Source organism: Panthera pardus, unplaced genomic scaffold (assembly GCF_024362965.1).
Source record: "Panthera pardus isolate Hobbes unplaced genomic scaffold, ASM2436296v1 HiC_scaffold_22, whole genome shotgun sequence".
Taxonomy (NCBI): domain Eukaryota; kingdom Metazoa; phylum Chordata; class Mammalia; order Carnivora; family Felidae; genus Panthera; species Panthera pardus.
Genome location: NW_026526788.1, coordinates 28,336,297 through 28,359,315, shown reverse-complemented (window position 1 = coordinate 28,359,315; position 23,019 = coordinate 28,336,297). Strand labels below are relative to the sequence as shown.

Below are 23,019 nucleotides of genomic sequence, written 5' to 3'. Positions count from 1 at the left end.
CTTTACCTGGCCACCCACAGCTATTCTCTGACGATTAATGCCTTAAAGGTAGAAATTCTGCTTTCTCTGAATTGTTTTGTTAGGGGATACTGGGGCACTGCACATTCTAGGGCTAATTATTCCCCACTATGTCTCTATCCAATATCCAATAAATCATGAAGTTTTCCATTCTGGTGGTGGGAACAAGCACTATTTCCAGTGCTGTGTGTCAAGTATTATTACCTTAAGTCTTTTCAGATGGCTTTTTGTTTTTTTAACCTTAGGTAGTTTCTTCCCCATGTCTGTGTTGATCAGTAGCTGAATACTCAAGGGGGAGTTTCTGCACATCTTTAGAGTTCTCTCCCTGTGTATCACTCTTCTTTCTCATTCTCTGTTCTGTGTACGTTAGCTGCCACAGTCTCTCTGGACGCTTAGTTCTGTCTCTTTAGCTCAGAGAGTTTGCCAGGCTCTGTCTTAATTTTCCCTTCCTGTCTGTGGCCTGGAAAGTCTCTCAAAGCAATAAGCAAGGGCTAGCAAATATCTCATGTTGCTTGTTTCCCATTTCTCAAAGATTGCTGTCCTTTATTGCCTGATGTCCATTGCCTTCGCAACCATTTTTTCACATATTTTGTCCATTTTCAGGTGGGAAAAAAAATCTAGTTTTGTTACTCTGCTTTGGCTGGAACCAAATTACAACTTGTGATAAGACTTTACTGAGAGTTTGGAGATAATTAAAGGGAAGTAAAACACAGCCAATATTTTACAATGGCAACCATATACAGCTGCATTTGAGTCTATAGGTCTTGCTGATGTCCCTGTAGGTGCTGCTGATATTATTGTAGCTTTCAAGCTTGAGTCCACACAGCAGTGGCTCGTTCTTTGGCCCTTAATTCTGCCATGATAAGGTTTTCTTTTAACATAGAAAACATTTTGCTCCTTACATTTAAAGTTGTCTCAAACATTGTAAATAAGGTCTTTGCTTTTTTTTTTTTTTTTTTTTTTTTAACGTCTGTGTAAGTTTAGGGCCTAATTGAAGTCATCCTCCTCTTGTCTCCCCCCACCCCCACCCAAATCAGTCTGCTCCAAAGTTAAAATCAAGCTTCTACCTTTTAGGTGTTTTGAAATTCAAATGGCTTTTTCTCAATTAAAAACAAATAAAAGCAAACCCCTAGTGCCCAGTGTCAGCCTCAGAACTCCATTATAGTGGAGTATGTTATTATATATTGAATCGATTAATATGCATTAGTGCATGTCACATGGTATCAAATATTAAAACACACACAGAAGAGTGGCCAGAGGCATACACTAGAAATCTTAATTGAATAATAAACATAATGTTAATTATAAAAGTTAGAGGAAATTCAATCTTTAGTATTTGCTCCTTTTCATTTTGGTTGTTCTCCTTTCTCTTCTGGATGTTTTACTTGTGCAGTGTTTTTTTTTTGTTTGTTTGTTTGTTTGATTGATTCTGATTTTAAAGTTTATAGTCAATACAATCATTGTACAATGACTTTTAGAAAGTGGAGTTGTACTTTTGAATGTGGCAAAGGAACTTGCTATTTAAAAGAACCATGCAAGTATCCTATAAAGTGAAGAATATTTTGTAATGTGTCTATTTAGCCAAAAATCTTTTTTTTTTTTTTTACTTCTGGAGTTTATATGATCATATAAATTTTTTACACATCAGATTTTTGTATATTCAGAAGTTTTTCCATATTACACTTATATATGTACACAATCTCTTTATATATAGATATCTTTGTAGAGTATATACTTCAGTACATTATTCAAGCAGGAATTTCATAACTGATTTTCTTGAAGATTAAAAAGAGCATATTTTATAGGAAAGGAACAAAATGAATCTAACAGAAAACTTTCTGAACCTAGTTCTTGTGGTATTTTCGGGAGCTTCAGTAAATTGCTCTGATGTACGGAATGGGATTTCTTGAAGGAAAGGTATAGTTTTTTATTTGTATGTATATCAAAAGTGAAATTTCCTATTTATTAAATTTCAAATTAAAAGCATTAAAAGATTGGAAATGATATTTCAAAAGAATAGACTTCTCATGCGTAGACTCTATAACACATGGATGCTAATATTGTAGATAGAAAGGAATTTGTTGTGCTTTTTTTTCTATTTGGAAAATAGCCATTTTTTTTTTTTTCCTGACAGAAGACAATTAGGCAGCGAACTGGCTAGATTATATAAACCAGCTATCTTTGATAATAAATAGTTGGAACATGTTGCTCCTACCTTGAACATTTCTAGGTGTGTCCTCTGACACCTCAGGCAGAGGTACGTCCTTCTCTGTGCCTTTTACTACTTTGTACAGGTCTCTGCTTGAGCCCTGCTTAGATTGTATGACACTATTTGTTGGCTCTCATTTGTGAAATTATTAGGCTCAAAACCGCATTGTATTAATCTCTGTATCTTGGATGCCTAGGATGGAGCTGTGTTATATAAGGAACAACATATGTTTGTTAAAAGAAAAGTTGAATAATGTTCATTCACATATTCATTCAACAACACACATTCAATGTGTCGGATATATTCATCAGAGTAGGCACTGTTCTAACTTGGGAATACTGTGATGACCAGGACCAGTGCAGCTCTTATTCTCACTAGTCTTTTTCTTTTTTTTCTTTTTCAAGTTTTTATTAAATTCCAGTTAGTTAACATGTAATATAATATTAGTTTCAGGTGTAGAATTTAGTGATTTATCACTTACATACAACACCTGGTATTCATCACAAGTGCCCTCATTAATACCTATCACCTATTTAACCTATCCCTCCCCCACCTACCTCCCCTCCCCTGTAACCCTTAATTAGTTCTGTATACTTAAGAATCTGTTTCCTGGTTTGCATCTCTTTTCCCCCTCCATATTCATCTGTTTTGTTTGTTAAATTTCATATGTGAGTGAAATCATATTGTATTTGTCTTTGACTGACTTATTTTGCTTAGCATAATACTCTCTAGCTCTATCCACTTGTTGCAAATGGCCAGATTTCATTCTTTTTTGTGGCTGAGTAATATTTCATTATATCTATATCTATATCTATATATCTATATCATCTATATCTATATCATCTATCTATGTCTACATATCTATCACATCACATCTTTATCCATTAATCAGTTGATGGACATGTGGGCTTTTTCCATAATTTGGTTATTGTTGATAATACTGCTACAAACTTTGGGGTGCATGTGTTCCTTTGAATTAATATTTTTGTATCCTTTAGGTAAAACCTACTAGTGCAATTGCTGGATCATAGGGTATTTCTATTTTTAACTTATTGAGGAACATCCACACTGTTTTCTAGAGTGGATGCATCAGTTTGTTTTCCCACCAACAGTGTAAGAGCGTTCCCGCTTTTTCACATCCTCACCAACACCTGTTGTTACTTATGTTGTTAATTTTAGCCATTCTGACTGGTGTGACGCTCACTACTCTTTTGATTGAGAATTAAAGACAGGCTTTGATTTAAGTCATTATGGTAAATGATGATGGATAGTTATGATAGGAAGCATAGAATCTTACTGTGAGACCTGCCTTACTGTGGGACTCCCTTGGTAAGGGGGCATTGGAGGCTTCACCGAGGAAGTGATGCTTAAGTTGGGAGCAGAAGTATGAGGTGAAGCTGAAAAGGGTTGAGAGCGTTGCAGGAGAGGGAGGGTGGTAAGTCCAGTAATAGGAAGTTTACTTGTTGCATCTTTGTTCATGTACTTCAGGAGTGCCTTTTTTTCCCAATAGTGCTACTTGGTTTTCTCTTTATATTACCTTAATGGAGACAGAGACTGTAATTGATCTTTAATGTTTAAATGATATTTTCCTGAGTATGACTCTTCAACCAGTTGTTCAACATCCCAACATTTTTAGTCAACAACACATAATTCTATTTTGATGTGTATTTAGTTTTAGTAAAGTCAAAGACCATATTGTATAAAGACTATCATAACTTTCCAATTCAGAATCATGACAAGAAAAAAATCTTTTATGTGGGAATTAACCTGCTCTCTGAATTTCTGAGGTCACTTTAATTTTCAGTCTCCTCGCAGAAATTCTAACTTGCAGAGAAACACATAAAAATCACCATTTCCTGGTCTTAAAAATTTACCAACTCTACTAGAAATTTCCTGAGAAAATAACAGCTAATATTTGTTGAGTGCTTTCCATGTTCAGATACTGTGCTAAATATATGTTATGAATTATATCTCATTTAGCCATCTCAGAAACACTGTGAAATGAGTAATATTTTTATCCCTTTCCATTACATGAGGACACTGAAAGTATTTAAGCATCCAAGGTCTCAGAGCTAGAAGAGGCAGATAAGAATTTGATCTCAGAGGTGTCTGACTTAATAGTCTGAATTCCTAACTTGGTATTGCTAAGAGAGCTAACATGTTTATATTAACATGTTGAGACAGTCTCAGACCCTCTTCATAGGTTCTGTCCATTATAAGGAACACTATTCTTTGTTATATTTAATAAAAATACTCAATTTCATTTTCATTATGCTGACTTTCACAAATAAATAACTAAAATATTCATGGAGTAGGTAAGACACTCCCTTTAATATGTTATTGGTGAGATGGCTGTATTTTGGAAAATTTTTTGACAATATGTATCAAACCTTAAAATTCATTTGCCTCTTGACTCAGCAATTCCACTTTTGAGAATTTATCCTCCAGCTAAGTTTGCTCATGCATGCAAAACTATGTGTCATTCTTTGCAGTACAGTTTGAAATAGGAAAAAGTTGGAAATTATTTATGTGTTTAATGGAGGTCTAGTAAAATAAGTTATAGTATATCAGTAAAATGTAACTTTATTCAAGTATTAAAAAGAATGACAAAAGCCAATCAACACTTTAGTAAGCTCAAAGCACTGTTCTTATTTAATTTTTATAAAAATTGTAGGTATTATTATTATTAGCTCCATTTGCAAGGGAAAAATAAGGCATAAAGAATTTAAGTGACTTGTCTGAGGTAGTAGGACAGATGCTGAAGCAGAACAGCTTTAGAGCCCACATGGTAAGTTACCTTTCTTTCTTTCTTTCTTTCTTTCTTTCTTTCTTTCTTTCTTTTTCTTTCTTTCTTTCTTTCTTTTTTCAATATATGAAATTTATTGTCAAATTGGTTTCCATACAACACCCAGTGCTCATTCCAAAAGTGCCCTCCTCAATACCCATCACCCACCCTCCCCTCCCTCCCACCCCCCATCAACCCTCAGTTTGTTCTCAGTTTTTAACAGTCTCTTATGCTTTGGTTCTCTCCCACTCTAACCTCTTTTTTTTTTTCCTTCCCCTCCTCCATGGGTTTCTGTTAAGTTTCTCAGGATCCACATAAGAGTGAAACCATATGGTATCTGTCTTTCTCTGTATGGCTTATTTCACTTAGCATCACACTCTCCAGTTCCATCCACTTTGCTACAAAGGGCCATATTTGGTTCTTTCTCATTGCCATGTAGTACTCCATTGTATATGTAAACCACAATTTCTTTATCCATTCATCCGTTTATGGACATTTAGGCTCTTTCCATAATTTGGCTATTGTTGAGAGTGCTGCTATAAACATTGGGGTACAAGTGCCCCTATGCATCAGTACTCCTGTATCCCTTGGGTAAATTCCTAGCAGTGCTATTGCTGGGTCATAGGGTAGGTCTATTTTTAATTTTCTGAGGAACCTCCACACTGCTTTCCAGAGCAGCTGCACCAATTTGCATTCCCACCAACAGTGCAAGAGGTTTCCCGTTTCTCCACATCCTCTCCAGCATCTATAGTCTCCTGATTTGTTCATTTTGGCCACTCTGACCGGCGTGAGGTGATATCTGAGTGTGGTTTTGATTTGTATTTCCCTGATAAGGAGCGACGTTGAGCATCTTTTCATGTGCCTGTTGGCTATCCGGATGTCTTCTTTAGAGAAGTGTCTATTCATGTTTTCTGCCCATTTCTCCACTGAGTTATTTGTTTTTCGGGTGTGGAGTTTGGTGAGCTCTTTATAGATTTTGGATACTAGCCCTTTGTCCGGTATGTCATTTGCAAATATCTTTTCCCATTCCGTTGGTTGCCTTTTAGTTTTGTTGGTTGTTTCCTTTGCTGTGCAGAAGCTTTTAATCTTCATAAGGTCCCAGTAATTCATTTTTGCTTTTAATTCCCTTGCCTTTGGGGATGTGTCGAGTAAGAGATTGCTACGGCTGAGGTCAGAGAGGTCTTTTCCTGCTTTCTCCTCTAAGGTTTTGATAGTTTCCTGTCTCACATTCAGGTCCTTTATCCATTTTGAGTTTATTTTTGTGAATGGTGTGAGAAAGTGGTCTAGTTTCAAACTTCTGCATGTTGCTGTCCAGTTCTCCCAGCACCATTTGTTAAAGAGGCTGTCTTTTTTCCATTGGATGTTCTTTCCTGCTTTATCAAAGATGAGTTGGCCATACGTTTGTGGGTCTAGTTCTGGGGTTTCTATTCTATTCCATTGGTCTATGTGTCTGGTTTTGTGCCAATACCATGCTGTCTTGATGATGACAGCTTTGTAGTAGAGGCTAAAGTCTGGGATTGTGATGCCTCCTGCTTTGGTCTTCTTCAAAATTACTTTGGCTATTCGGGGCCTTTTGTGGTTCCATATGAATTTTAGGATTGCTTGTTCTAGTTTCGAGAAGAATGCTGGTGCAATTTTGATTGGGATTGCATTGAATGTGTAGATAGCTTTGGGTAGTATTGACATTTTGACAATATTTATTCTTCCAATCCATGAGCAGGGAATGTCTTTCCATTTCTTTATATCTTCTTCAATTACCTGCATAAGCTTTCTATAGTTTTCAGCATACAGATCTTTTACATCTTTGGTTAGATTTATTCCTAGGTATTTTATGCTTCTTGGTGCAATTGTGAATGGGATCAGTTTCTTTGTCTTTCTGTTGCTTCATTGTTAGTGTATAAGAATGCAACTGATTTCTGTACATTGATTTTGTCTCCTGCAACTTTGCTGAATTCATGTATCAGTCTAGCAGACTTTTGGTGGAGTCTATCGGATTTTCCATGTATAATATCATGTCATCTGCAAAAAGCGAAAGCTTGACTTCTTCTTTGCCAGTTTGGATGCCTTTGATTTCCTTTTGTTGTCTGATTGCTGATGCTAGAACTTCCAACACTATGTTAAACAATAGCGGTGAGAGTGGGCATCCCTGTCGTGTTCCTGATCTCAGGGAAAAAGCTCTCAGTTTTTCCCCATTGAGGATGATGTTAGCTGTGGGCTTTTCATAAATGGCTTTTATGATCTTTAAGTATGTTCCTTCTATCCCGACTTTCTCAAGGGTTTTTATTAAGAAAGGGTGCTGGATTTTGTCAAAGGCCTTTTCTGCATCGATTGACAGGATCATTTGGTTCTTCTCTTTTCTTTTATTAATGTGATGTATCACGTTGATTGATTTGCAAATGTTGAACCAGCCCTGCATCCCAGGAATGAATCCCATTTGATCATGGTGAATAATTCTTTTTATATGCTGTTGAATTTGATTTGCTAGTATCTTATTGAGAATGTTTGCATCCATATTCATCAGGGATATTGGCCTGTAGTTCTCTTTTTTTACTGGGTCTCTGTCTGGTTTAGGAATCAAAGTAATACTGGCTTCATAGAATGAGTCTGGAAGTTTTCCTTCCCTTTCTATTTCTTGGAATAGCTTGAGAAGGATAAGTATTATCTCTGCTTTAAACGTCTGGTAGAACTCCCCTGGGAAGCCATCTGGTCCTGAACTCTTATTTGTTGGGAGATTTTTGATAACCGATTCAATTTCTTCGCTGGTTAAGGGTCTGTTCAAGCTTTCTATTTCCTCCTGATTGAGTTTTGGAAGAGTGTGCGTGTTTAGGAATTTGTCCATTTCTTCCAGGTTGTCCAATTTGTTGGCATATAATTTTTCATAGTATTCCCTGATAATTGTTTGTATCTCTGAGGGATTGGTTGTAATAATTCCATTTCATTCATGTTTTTATCTATTTGGGTCATCTCCCTTTTCTTTTTGAGAAGCCTGGCTAGAGGTTTGTCAATTTTGTTTATTTTTTCAAAAAACCAACTCTTGGTGTCGTTGATCTGCTCTACAGTTTTTTTAGATTCTATATTGTTTATTTCTGCTCTGATCTTTATGATTTCTCTTCTTCTGCTGGCTTTGGGGTGTCTTTGCTGTTCTGCTTCTATTTCCTTTTAGGTGTGCTGTTAGATTTTGTATTTGGGATTTTTCTTGTTTCTTGAGATAGGCCTGGATTGTGATGTATTTTCCTCTCAGGACTGTCTTCGCTGCATCCCAAAGCGTTTGGAATGTTGTATTTTCAAATTCATTTGTTTCCATATATTGTTTAATTTCTTCTCTAATTGCCTGGTTGCCCCACTCATTCGTTAGTAGGGTGTTCTTTAACCTCCATGCTTTTGGAGGTTTTCCAGACTTTTTCCTGTGGTTGATTTCAAGCTTCATAGCATTGTGGTCTGAAAGTATGCATGGTATAATTTCAATTCTTGTATAGTTATGAAGGGCTGTTTTGTGACCCAGTATATGATCTATCTTGGAGAATGTTCCATGTGCACTCGAGAAGAAAGTATATTCTGTTGCTTTGGGATGCAGAGTTCTAAATATATCTGTCAAGTCCATCTGATCCAATGTATCATTCAGGGCCCTTGTTTCTTTATTGACTGTGTGTCTAGATGATCTATCCATTTCTGTAAGTGGGGTGTTAAAGTCCCCTGCAATGACCACATTCTTATCAATAAGGTTGCTTATGTTTATGAGTAATTGTTTTATATATGTGGGGGCTCCGGTATTCAGTGCATAGACATTTATAATCGTTAGCTCTTCCTGATGGATAGACCCTGTAATTATTATATAATGCCCTTCTTCATCTCTTGTTACAGCCTTTAATTTAAAGTCTAGTTTGTCTGATATAAGTATGGCTACTCCAGCTTTCTTTTGGCTTCCAGTAGCATGATAAATAGTTCTCCATCCCCTCACTCTCAATCTAAAGGTGTCTTCAGATCTAAAATGAGTCTCTTGTAGACAGCAAATAGATGGGTCTTGTTTTTTTATCCATTCTGATACCCTATGTCTTTTGGTTGGCGCATTTAATCCATTTACATTCAGTGTTATAGAAAGATAAGGGTTTAGAGTCATTGTGATGTCTGTATGTTTTATGCTTGTAGTGATGTCTCTGGTACTTTGTCTCACAGGATCCCCCTTAGGATCTCTTGTAGGGCTGGTTTCGTGGTGACAAATTCCTTCAGTTTTTGTTTGTTTGGGAAGACCTTTATCTCTCCTTCTATTCTAAATGACAGACTTGCTGGATAAAGGATTCTCGGCTGCATATTTTTTCTGTTCAGCACATTGTAGATCTCGTGCCAATCCTTTTTGGCCTGCCAAGTTTCAAAGGAGAGATCAGTCACGAGTCTTATAGATCTCCATTTATATGTGAGGGCACGTTTATCCCTTGCTGCTTTCAGAATTTTCTCTTTATCCTTGTATTTTGCCAGTTTCACTATGATATGTCGTGCAGAATATCGATGCAAGTTACGTCTGAAGGGAGTTCTCTGTGCCTCTTGGATTTCAATGCCTTTTTCCTTCCCCAGTTCAGGGAAGTTCTCAACTATTATTTTTTCAAGTACCCCTTCAGCACCTTTCCCTCTCTCTTCCTCCTCTGGGATACCAATTATGCGTATATTATTTCTTTTTAGTGTATCACTTAGTTCTCTAAGTTTCCCCTTATACTCCTGGATTTTTTAATCTTTTTTTCAGCTTTCTCTTTTTCTATAACTTTATCTTCTAGTTTACCTATTCTCTCCTCTGCCTCTTCAATCCAAGCTGTCGTCGTTTCCATTTTGTTTTGCATTTCATTTAAAGCGTTTTTCAGCTCCTCGTGACTGTTCCTTAGTCCCTTAATCTCTGTAGCAAGAGATTCTCTGCTGTCCTCTATACTGTTTTCAAGCCCAGCAATTAATTTTATGACTATTATTCTAAATTCACTTTCTGTTATATTATTTAAATCCTTTTTGATCAGTTCATTAGCTGTTGTTATTTCCTGAAGATTTTTCTGAGGGGAATTCTTCCGTTTGGTCATTTTGGATAGTCCCTGGAGTGGTATGGACCTGCAGGGCACTTCCCCTGTGCTGTGGTGTATAACTGGAGCTGGTGGGCGGAGCCGCAGTCAGACCTGATGTCTGCCCCCAGCCCACCGCTGGAGCCACAGTCAGACTGGTGTGTGCCTTCTCTTCCCCTCTCCTAGGGGCGGGATTCACTGTGGGGTGGTGTGGCCCGTCTGGACTACTTGCACACTGCCAGGCTTGTGGTGCTGGGGATCTGGCGTATTAGCTGGGGTGGGTAGGCAAGGTGCACGGGGGCAGGAGGGGCAGGCTTAGCTCGCTTCTCCTTAGGTGATCCACTTCAGGAGGGGCCCTGTGGCAGCGGGAGGGAGTCAGACCCCCTGCCGGAGGGGTGGCTCCGCAGAAGCACAGCGTTGGGCGTTTGTGCTGAGCGAGCAAGTTCTCTGGCAGGAACTGGTTTCCTTTGGGATTTTGGCTGGGGGATGGGCGAGGGAGATGGCGCCGGGGAGCGCTTATGTTCCCCGCCAAACTGAGCTCTGTTGTCCCAGGGCTTAGCAACTCTCCCTCCCTTGTCCTCCAGCCTTCCCGCTTTCCGAGCAGAGCTGTTAATTTATGACCTCCCAGATGCTAAGTCGCGCTTGCTGTGGGAACACACTCCGTCCGGCCCCTCCGCTTTTGCCAGCCAGACTCGGGGGCTCTGCTTGGCCGGCGGGCTGCCCCTCCGCCCCGTTTCCCTCCCACCAGTCCGTGCAGCGCGCACCGCCTCGCCGCCCTTCCTACCCTCTTCCGTGGGCCTCTCGTCTGCGCTTGGCTCCGGAGACTCCGTTCTGCTAGTCTTCTGGTGGTTTTCTGGGTTAGTTAGGCAGGTGTAGGTGGAATCTAAGTAATCAGCGTCAGGACGCGGGGTGAGCCCAGCGTCCTCCTACGCCGCCATCTTCCTATCCTTACCGTGCATTCTTTAATGTCTCCTGGTCAATTATATCCCAGCATGAAAAGAAAATAAATTGGTAAGTGAAAAAACAAATTGTAGAAAATTTTTATAGTATGAAAATATTTGTGAAAAGGATTTATATCTTCTGTGTGTTCCATTTAAAATATAAAATGTCTCTGTTTTCTTAGGACAGAAAATATATATTCATATATATGAATGTGTGAATATATTCATAAAAATACATACGTTTAAACATACATATACATTTATACATATAAATAAATATTTATACATATGCACACACATAAAACATGTATTCATGGAAAAATTTCTGGATGGATATACAAGAACTCCATGAGTATTTTTGGGTGATTTGTATGGAGACTCTCTAAAAATTGTTTTCACTTTATACTCTTCAGTATAGTGAATTATTTAAAAGTAATGAGCATGTAGTGATTTCATAATAAAAACAAGTTTAAATTGAAAAACTTAAAACATAGTGGATGTGGTAAGCAATTATGTTAGTGGAGAGGGGTAAAGAGGAATCTTTTCATTTTATACCCTTCTGAACTGTGAACTTTTAAAAATGAATGAGTACACATTGCTTTTATCATAAAATGTATTTTCAGCGAAAAAAACCTTAAAAATTGTAGGCATATTTCTCTAACAGTTATGTACTATGAAATATAATTTGTGACAATTTAGGAGATAGGTTATTATATTGACAGTTTAGGATAAATCTGCCTATGTTAAACTTTTATCTCAGAGAGTTACTTCCTCAAAGGCTAGCTGTTTTCTGACATTGAGCTGGAAAGTAGTTTAATGAAGATTTACCTTATTTTTATAAGCCAGATTGTTTCCAGTTGAAGTCTTAGTAATGAAACCTTTCACAGCAAATGAGATTCAGCAAATGCAGAAGTTGACAGCGGTGTTACTAGATGTTGCTAGTCAATTGAGCACAATTCTCTTGCAGGAAAATGGTATCATGCTTCTTAAACTCCAGAGCATTTATCAAAGAGAAATGTTGATTTTAAACTCCATTGTTTATTAAGAGACAGTGTTCTAGTGTCAACTGACACTATTTTAATATTATGCTTAGTCATAGAATGTACTTGGAATTAGGATGATAAATACTTAAACAGGTATAGCTGAAACTTAAAGTATATTATTTTGGGTTGTGTTTTTCAGGTGAAGCTCTGAAAGTATCAGCTGAGAGATTTGCAGATGACCCCTGTTATCTCCCAAAAAGGGAGGCTGTGGTTCAAGCTGCCCGTGCCTTGTTGGCTGCAGTTACCAGACTCCTTATCCTCGCAGACATGATTGATGTCATGTGTCTCTTACAGCACGTGTCAGCTGTAAGTAAAAGATGGCCAGTTTACCTTGGCATTGTTCTCATTTCTAATTACTTTTTCCGAACCCGGCATCAATCCTAGTGCATCCCAGCCTTGCCTTCATTTCTTATAGTCATCCAACAGAAGCTGACTGGATTGAATTGTGCAAGTCATGTATACCTCAAAAGAACAAAGTCAGAAGTTAGTCTTTTTGTTGTAGTTTCTTTTTCAACATTTTTAAAATTGAAAAATTTTTAAAGTTTTAACTTAAATTCTCGTTAGTCAACATATAGTGTAATATTAATTTCAGGTGTATGATTTAGTGATTCAACACTTACATACAATACCTGGTCTCTTCACAAGTGCACTCCTTAATCCCCATCACCTATTTTACCCATCCCCCTCCACCCCACCCCCATCCACCTTCCCTCTGGTGACCATCAGTTTGTTCTCTATAGTTAGAAATCTGTTTCTTGGTTTGCCTCTCTCTTTTTTCCCTTATGATCATTTGTTTTGTTTCTTAAATTCCACATATGAATGAACTCATATGGTATTTGTCTTTCACTGACTTATTTCACTTAGCATAAATACTCTGTAGCTCCATCCACGTCATTGCAAATGGCAAAATTTCATTCTTGTCTTGGCTGAATAATATTCCATTGTATCTGTATACCACATCTTTATCCATTCTTCAATAAGTGGGCATTTGGCTGTTTCCATAATTTGGCTATTGTTGATAATGCTATAAACATTGGGCGGCATGTATCCGTTCGAATTAGTATTTTTTGTAAACTTTGGGTAAATACCTATTATTGCAATTGCTGGATTATAGGGTAGTTCTATTTTTAACTTTTTGGGGAACCTCCATACTGTTTTCCAGGGTGGCTGTACCAGTTTGTATTCCTACCAGCAGTGTAAGAGGGTTCCCCTTTCTCCGCATCCTTGCCAACACCTGTTGTTTCTTGTGTTGTTGATTTTAGCCATTCTGACAGGTGTTAGATCATATCTTATTGTAGTTTTGATTTGTATTTCCCTGACGACCAGTGATGTTGAAGATTTTTTCATGTGTCTGTCAGCCATCTAGATGTCTTCTTTGGAAAAATGTCTATTCATGTCTTCTACCCATTTCTTAACTGGATCATTTGTTTTTTGAGTGTTGAGTTTTAGAAGTTCTTTATATGTTTTGGATACTAACCCTTTCTCAGATATGTCATTTGCAAATATCTTCTCCCAATCAGCAGGCTGCCTTTTGCTTTTGTTGATTGTTTTCTTCAATGTGCAGAAGCTTTTTATCTTGATGAAGTTCTAATAGTTTATTTTTGCTTTTGTTTTCCTTGCCTCAGGAAGCATATCTAGTAAGAAGTTGCTAAGGCTGATGTCAAAGGGGTTACTGCTTGTATTCTTCTCTGGGATTTTTATGGTTTTTGTCTCACATTTAGGTCTTTCATTCATTTTGAATTTACTTTTGTGTATGGTATAAGAAAGTGGTGCAGTTTCATTCCTTTGAGTGTTGCTGTCAACACCATTTGTTGAAGAGACATTCTTTTACCCATTGGATATTTTTTCCTACTTTGTGGAAGATTAATTGAGCACATAGTTGTGCATTCATTTCTAGGTTTTCTCTCTCTCTCTCAATACACACACACACACACACACATGTATCTCTCTCTCTCTATATATATATATTAAAGAACAGGTTTACACACACACACACACACACACACACATATACATAAAAGAACAGTAGTTACAAACTTTATTTATATTTTTAAATTTTTTTTTGAGAGAAAGAGTCAGTTGGAGAGGGACAGAGAGAGAGAGAGGGAGACAGAGGATCCAAAGCTGGCTCTGCATTGACAGGCAGAGAGCCTGATGAAGGGCTCAAACTCAGGAACCGTGAGATCGTGACCTGAGCTAAAGTCAGACACTCAACTGACTGAGCCACCCAGGCCACCCCTCTGGGTTTCCTGTTCTCATACATTGATATACGTGTCTATTTTTATGCCAGTACCATGCTGTTTTAATTACTATAGCTTTGTAATATAGCTTGAAGTCCCAAATCATGATGCCTCCAGCTTTGCTTTCCCTTTTCAAGGTCTTTGGGATCTTTTGTGGTTCCATACAAATTTTAGGATTGTTTATCTTAAAGCCAGTGGTAGATTGAAAAACAGAGGATGGTTTACTGATAAGAAAATGGCTAGGATTATATAGGTAATATAAATAATATACAAATATAAATAGAAAAACTTTAAAACTGAAGACACTAGGAAGTTTATCCTAGTTTGTAAATGAATACTGTTTGCCAGCTCCACTTGATCCAACATAAACTGTGTATGTTTACATGTAGTCTGTGATATCTGTAGTAATACATTATGAAAATGTATAAATTGATTTAATATGAGTAAAAAATACAATTTTACTCAGATACTACAAAGGCAGCAAGGTATCTTGTTATTTTGTTAGACAAATCCATTTAGAAAAGTTTTAGTAGAAAGAGAATTTTATTAAAGCCCTTTTTACTTTCTTTAGTAACCAAAGAATTTCTTTAGTTTCTTTAGGACCAAAGTCACCTTTGTCCAGTTGAAAAGGTTGCAAACATTCCTTTGGAGTCTCTGATCTATCTCCTGCATCAAACAGGACTTTTACTCTTCTGTCCATAAATACAGCTGCATATTCATAAATGTGTCTGGTGACTGTAATATCACTACTACGTTAAGCAAATGATGGCCTCCTCTGATTGACCTTCTTGTTAAAATATTTTTCTCTAATTGCTACCTTAAGCCTTTTTCTTGTCTTTATTTTACTCTCTAATGCTTATTTTAACCCTAAAGTATAGCAACTTTCCTTTATACTTTTATATTCATTTTCTTTTGATAGTTTTATTACTGAAAAAAAGCAATTCAGCACTTTGTGTTGTTGTTTTTAAGAAAGGGAATAGTTCTCTGGACAGCAACATGCAGAAGGTTGAAACTAGACCACTTTCTCACACCATTCACAAAAATAAACTCAAAATGGATAAAGGACCTGAATGTGAGACAGGAAACCATCAAAACCTTAGAGGAGAAAGCAGGAAAAGACCTCTCTGACCTCAGCCGTAGCAATCTCTTACTCGACACATCCCCAAAGGCAAGGGAATTAAAAGCAAAAATGAATTACTGGGACCTTATGAAGATTAAAAGCTTCTGCACAGCAAAGGAAACAACCAACAAAACTAAAAGGCAACCAACGGAATGGGAAAAGATATTTGCAAATGACATACCGGACAAAGGGCTAGTATCCAAAATCTATAAAGAGCTCATCAAATTCCACACCCGAAAAACAAATAACCCAGTGAAGAAATGGGCAGAAAACATGAATAGACACTTCTCTAAAGAAGACATCCGGATGGCCAACAGGCACATGAAAAGATGTTCAACGTCGCTCCTTATCAGGGAAATACAAATCAAAACCACACTCAGATATCACCTCACGCCAGTCAGAGTGGCCAAAATGAACAAATCAGGAGACTATAGATGCTGGAGAGGATGTGGAGAAACGGGAACCCTCTTGCACTGTTGGTGGGAATGCAAATTGGTGCAGCTGCTCTGGAAAGCAGTGTGGAGGTTCCTCAGAAAATTAAAAATAGACCTACCCTATGACCCAGCAATAGCACTGCTAGGAATTTATCCAAGGGATACAGGAGTACTGATGCATAGGGGCACTTGTACCCCAATGTTTATAGCAGCACTCTCAACAATAGCCAAATTATGGAAAGAGCCTAAATGTCCATAAACGGATGAATGGATAAAGAAATTGTGGTTTATATACACAATGGAATACTACGTGGCAATGAGAAAAAATGAAATATGGCCTTTTGTAGCAACGTGGATGGAACTGGAGAGTGTGATGCTAAGTGAAATAAGCCATACAGAGAAAGACAGATACCATATGTTTTCACTCTTATGTGGATGCTGAGAAACTTAACAGGAACCCATGGGGGAGGGGAAGGAAAAAAAAAAAAAAAAAAGAGGTTAGAGTGGGAGAGAGCCAAAGCATAAGAGACTGTTAAAAACTGAGAACAAACTGAGGGTTGATGGGGGGTGGGAGGGAGGGGAGGGTGGGTGATGGGTATTGAGGAGGGCACCTTTTGGGATGAGCACTGGGTGTTGTATGGAAACAAATTTGACAGTAAATTTCATGTATTAAAAAATAAATTAAAAAAAAAAAAAGAAAGGGAATAGTTCTCATCATCAGATGCTGTCTACTAGTGGATTCGTAAGTGAGATAATTAAGCATTGTTTGTTGGTTATTGGTTTGTTGACTACCATAAACAATACCATAAACAAATCCCTAAAAATTTCTGAGATTCATTTTTGTCATATGTGAATACAAATATTAATAAATGCTGTAACCAAGAAGAAGGTATGAAAGATTAAGTGCCAGGTAGTTTCTAGTTCCAATGACACAATATTTCCTGTATTTTAGACTCTAGGTTTGTTGAGATAGAGCAGAAAATCTGTTTCAGGTAAAAATTGCTACCTTCATAATCGACTAAGTAGTAAGTGTGTATATATAAAGATCACAAACACATTCATTACCAATTTTAATTGAGCATAGTGCTAAGTAATTCACACACATGATGTCATTCAAATGAAGCAGTAGGTAATTGAAGATCAAAACAAAGTAAACTGCTATTTTTGAATAAAAATGATAGTTTATAGTTACTGAGTTTTTATAATGTGCTAACACTGTGCTGGATTATCTCCTTTAATTCAATCTTCAGCAACCATATGATTATGATTGTAATTTTAAAGATGAAGAAATGGAGGCATATTTATTTAAGAAATTTGCTTGTACAAGGCAACAGGAAAAATAAAACTTTAAGAACATAGTACTCCAAGAGTTAGAACAGCTTGAACTATACATACCTTTCAGAAGTGTTTAATCAAGTTTATGCGCCTATAATAGGTTGTTAAAGGAATTTAGGTATGTCAGGAGGAGGAGGAGGAGGTGTTCTTTAGTCTCTCCCACATTTGCTGGTAACTCATCAGAGACTGAATTTAGGCTACATCATTTAAGATGCTTATAATTATGTATAGTACAACAATGATACCTCATCTGTGAAAAAGGAAGACCTTTTGTGGTAAATTGTGATAGTGTTGCATTATTTCATCCTTATGAAAAATTTATATTTAAATTGCATCATCAATTCAATTCTTTTGACAAAATAGACAAACTGGATTTTTTTTTGATACCATCAAGATTAGAATTATTTAACCCAACATTCCCTTGCTCCAAAGTATTCTATAGAGCCTGTCTCATAAATATCCAACAGGAAATAGACATTTTTCCAAAGAAGACATACAGATGGCCAACAGACATATGAAAAGATGTTCAACATCACTCATCATCAGGGAAATGCAAATCAAAACCACAATGAGATTCCACCTGACCTGTCAGAATGGCTAAAATTAACAACATAGGAGGGGTTCTTTGTTTGCTCAGTCAGTTAAGCGTCCAACTTTTGATTTCAGCTCAGGTCATGATCTCATGGGAGATCAAGCCCTGCATTGGGCTCTGGGCTGAGTGTACAGCCTGCTTGAGATTGTCTCTCTCCCTCTCCCTCCCTCCCTCCCTCTCTCCCTCTCTCCCTCCCTCCCTCCCTCTCTCCCTCCCTCTCTCCCTCTCTCCCTCTCTCCCTCTCTCCCTCTCTCCCTCTCTCTCTCCCTCTTTCTCTCTCACTCACTCAAAATAAGTAAATAAACTTAAAAAAATTGACACAGGGAACAACAGATGTTGGTGAGGATGTGGAGAGAGGGGAACCCTCCTGCACTGTTGGTGGGAATGCAAAATGGTGCAGTCACTCTGGAAAATAGTATGGACATTCCTCAAAAAGTTAAAAATAGAACTACCCTATAATCCAGCAATTGTAATGCTAGGTGTTTACCCAAAGGATACAAATATACTGATTTGAAGGGGCACCCCAAAGCTTATAGCAGCATTGTCAACAATAGCCATATTATGGAAAGAGCCCAAATTTTCACTGACTGATGAATGGATAAAGAGGATATATATATATATAGTGGAATATTACTTGCCCAAAGAAAAGAATGAAATCTTTTTTTTTCTTTTTCTTTTTTTAAAATATAACTTATGGTCAAATTGGTTTCCATACAACACCAGTGCTCATCACAACAAGTGCGATCCTCCATGCCCATCACCCACTTTCCCCTCTCCCCCACCCTCTATCAACCCTCAGTTTGTTCTTAGTTTTTAAGAGTCTCTTATGGTTTGCCTCCCTCCTCCCCGGTACCTTTGTTCCCCCCCTTTCCCTCCCCCATGGTCTTCTGTTAAGTTTCTCAGGATCCACATATGAGTGAAAACAAATGGTATCTGTCTTTCTCTGCCTTACTTATTTCACTTAGCATAATGCCCTACAGTTCCATCCAAGTTGCTGCAAATGGCCAGATTTCATTCTTTCTCATTGTCTAGTAGTATTCCGTTTTATATATAAACCACATCTTCTTTATCCATTTGTCAGTTGATGGACATTTAGGCTCTTTCCATAATTTGGCTATTGTTGAAAGTGCTGCTATAAACATTGGGGTACAAGTGCCCCTATGCACCAGCATTCCTGTATCCCTTGGGTAGATTCCTAGCAGTGCTATTGCTGGGTCATAGGGTAGTTCTATTTTTAACATTTTGAGGAACCTCCACACTGTTTTCTAGAGTGGCTGCACCAGTTTGCATTCCTACCAGCAGTGCAAGAGGGTTCCCATTACTCCACATCCTCTCCTGCATCTATAGTTTCCTGATTTGTTCATTTTAGCCACTCTGACAGGCATGAGGTGATATCTCAGTGTGGTTTTTGATTGTTTTTCCCGGATGATGAGTGACATTGAGCATCTTTTCATGTGTTTGTTGGCCATCTGGATGTCTTCTTTGGAGAAGTGTCTATTCATGTCTTCTGCCCATTTCTTCACTGGATTATTTGTTTTTCAGGTGTGGAGTTTGGTGAGTTCTTCATAGATTTTGGATACTAGACCTTTGTCTAATATGTCATTTGCAGATATCTTTTCCCATATCATCGGTTGCCTTTTAGTTTTGTTGATTGTTTCCTTTGTAATACAGAAGCTTTTTATCTTGATAAGGTCCCAATAGTTCATTTTTGCTTTAAAAAAAATTTTTTTTTAACGTTTATTTATTTTTGAGACAGAGAGAGACAGAGCACGAATGGGGGAGGGGCAGAGAGAGGGGGAGACACAGAATCGGAAGCAGGCTCCAGGCTCTGAGCCATCAGCCCAGAGCCCGACGCGGGGCTCGAACTCATGGACTCACAGACCGTGAGATCGTGACCTGAGCTGAAGTCGGCCGCTTAACCGACTAAGCCACCCAGGCGCCCCTCATTTTTGCTTTTAATTCCTTGCCTTTGGAGAGGTGTCAAGTAAGAAATTGCTGCGGCTGAGGTCAAAGAGGTTGTTGCCTGCTTTCTCCTCTAGGGTTTTGATGGTTTCCTGTCTCATATTCAGATCCTTCATCCATTTCTAGTTTATGTTTGTATATGGTGTAAGAAAGTGGTCGAGTTTCATTCTTCTGCCTGATGCTGTCCAGTTCTCCCAGCACTATTTGTTAAAGAGACTGTCTTTATTTCCGTTGGATACTCTTTTCCTGCTTTGTCAAAGATTAGTTGGCCATACGTTTTTGGGTCCAGTTCTGGGGTCTCTATTCCATTGGTCTATATGTCTGTTTTTATGCCAATACCATACTATCTTGATGATTACAGCCTTGTAGTAGAGGCTAAAGTCTGGGATTCTGATGCCTCCCACTTTGGTTTTCTTCTTCATTATTACTTTGGCTCTTTGGGGTGAAAAGAATGAAATCTTACCATTTGCAATGATGCGGATGGAACTAGAGTGTTTTTTATTATGCTAAATGAAATAAGTCAGTCAGAGAAAGACAAATGCCATGATTTTACTCATGGAATTTAAGAAACAAAACAGATGGACATAGAGGAAGGCAGGAAAAAAAGGACAGAAAGCAAATCATAAGAGACTCCAACTATAGAGAACAAACTGAAGTTTGCTGGAGGGGATGTGGGCAGGAGATAGGCTAAATGGGTGATGGGTATTAAGGAAGGCACCTGTTATGTTGAGCACTGGATGTTATATGTAAGTGATGAATCACTAAATCCTACTCCTGAAAGAAGTATTACACTATATGGTAACTAACTACAATTTAAATAAAAATTGAAAAATAAAATAAACAAATAAAACCCTCCAAATAACTCATAATTAAAGTGGGAAGAAAGATTTAAAAATGTAACATGAAAAAACGAATTTTTTTATGGTCAGTGCTGTATATAGAAATTTTCTTTGTATGTTTTTGATGTACTTAAGTACATTCAAGTTGGTAAGAAATATTGAAGCAAATAAAAGTATTTAATTTTGCTTAAGCCAGAATTTCCAAAATTTTCTGACTTTAGGACTCTTATAATATGTTAGTTCTATAACTTTCTCAGACCATACTTTGGGAAATAGTGGTTTAGTATATCTCCAATAATATTTATGGTTATATTAAATTTTTACTTGGATTAAAAAATTATAGAGGAGGAACGTTAGTGCCTTTACATTCTAATCTTATTGAAGTAGATTAGACTCTCTCCAGCCATACAATATGCAATACACAACTGTGTAACAGTAATAGCAATCTCATCAATTCTGTGAGACAGTGAACCTGATTTTGGACAATTCTAATTGTTGGAAACATTTTTCTCAAACTAGATGTGAATTCCCTGCCATTTCCATGCACTTCTTCTAGTTCTGCTTTCTTAAGCAACGAAGACAATAGGAAAAGGTATTTTTCAAATAACCGATGATTATTCTTAGCACTTATTTATGTCTTCTCTTACCTAGGCTGAAAATTTCTTGACCCTTGAACATTTCAGACTATTCTGAATACTTGAGAATTTCCATATCTTGTATGATTATCAGTTTCCTGATGAAATTTTCACTTTTGATATTGAGGTACTTGAACATGGTAAGCATATTTGTATTATGGTTAGAATTTGACAACTTTAGTGTCTGGACTTCCTGGATCATTATGCTGGTTTTTGCTCATGGTATCTTGTTTTTTTCATGTGAATGGCTATCTCTGTGTACTAAACATTACTTTTTCTGGAATTCATCTCAAGAAATTTCTCTGTTTTATTAGCTCTTTGATGTTTTTAAGATAAAGTATTTTATATTTCATCAATCTTCTTAGTTTTCTTCGGCAGAAGAATTAGACTGATTACTAATTTGCCAATACAAGAAATCGAAGTCCCTAAAATCATCTCCGCAAATACTTTTCTATGCATGTTCTAGATAAGTAATACCCATAAAATATTGAAATAAAAACATCTTGAAATAGAAACAAATCTCTGATGTGAATGTTCTATAATATACTCAAACAATTACCTCTCTGATTTAATGTCTAACATTATCTTACCTTATTATGATAGCCTTGTCATGCTGTTCGTTCATACTGATTTTGTGAGCAGTTAAACTCCAAGTCTCTGAACTCAAAATATTATTAATTTGAGCGTTCTTGTTCTGATACTAGTTTTATCTTTTTATATGTAAAGGTAGATGCTAAATTTATATTCACGGAATTTTATCCTGTTAATTCTGGTTTATGTTAGAGTCCATAAAGATCTTTTTAACTTTTGATTTTGTCTTTACCTCCTAACCTGGAATCATTTTCAGATTTTTAAAAGTCAGATTATTTATGAAAAGTTGTTTAGTCATGTGGAAAACAGTGATATATCTTCTTTCAGATAACATCAATCAAACATTAACCCATTTTGAGTAAATTTGTTGAAATGAACTTCAAACTTGCTTTATTAGGCTACTGTATAAACCATGTTTCTTTATTTTATCCTCAAGTACTTTCTCAAAGGCCTTGCTAAAATTAAGATGTGTTAACTGTGGCATTGCAGATTTATCAGTATAGTAACCCCAATTATAAAGGAAATGAGCTTAGCTTGGTTAACTTACTTTTCGTAGCCCTGTAAGAGTTCCAAGTTGACTATTGCTTGCTTGCTTTTTTTCCTTTTCTTTCTTTCTTTTTATGTTTTTTTTTAACCTTCATTTTTTAATTGCTCATAATCCACTTACTTATGGTTGTAAACCACTTGTCTGCTGGGATCTTGTTACTCTTAAGATCTATATATAAATGGCTTGAACCCCAATTCTGTGTCCTATCAACTATAACGTCCCAAGATTTCTGCAAATTCTCTGGGGCTCATATTCTCAACGTCATCTCTAGTTCCAAGTTTTTGCTTCCACAAATTAGTTTACGAATGGTCTTTCTATCCCTATTTTATAGTTGGTTAATCTGTAATTGGTAATTGGCCTTTTCCCCCTTGATTTTGACACACACACACACACACACACACACACACACACTCACTCTCCAATACTCCCAGACAAGACATGTTTATGTGTCTGTGTATATTGCAAACCTTATAGAAATTTGGGAAGGTGGAAGGGAGGGGATTCTTTACTGTAACACTATATTCTAAGTGGCTCCAATTTGAATATCAGAAATCTTCAAATTCTTTAGCAACATCATCTCATTGTTCTTCCACCTCCTTTCCCCTTACCTACTCTCTTTGTTCTTTCTCATACCTGTAAATTCCTGTTTATCTGGATGCACTAGGTTTCTATCTGCTAATTTGTGCCCTCAT

The 23,019-nt window shown here is 37.1% G+C and overlaps 1 protein-coding gene across 3 annotated transcripts in view; it reads left to right on the top strand.

The window, feature by feature from the left end:
- The window catches only part of CTNNA3 (catenin alpha 3), a 1,799,646-nt gene that overhangs the window by 182,545 nt on the left and 1,594,082 nt on the right, over positions 1-23,019 (top strand). For all 3 annotated transcript variants that reach the window (XM_053888526.1, XM_019444306.2, XM_053888525.1), the window contains one exon: positions 12,172-12,338. In XM_053888526.1, the coding sequence (XP_053744501.1) occupies positions 12,172-12,338 (167 nt within the window). The remainder of the gene's footprint in view (positions 1-12,171; positions 12,339-23,019) is intronic.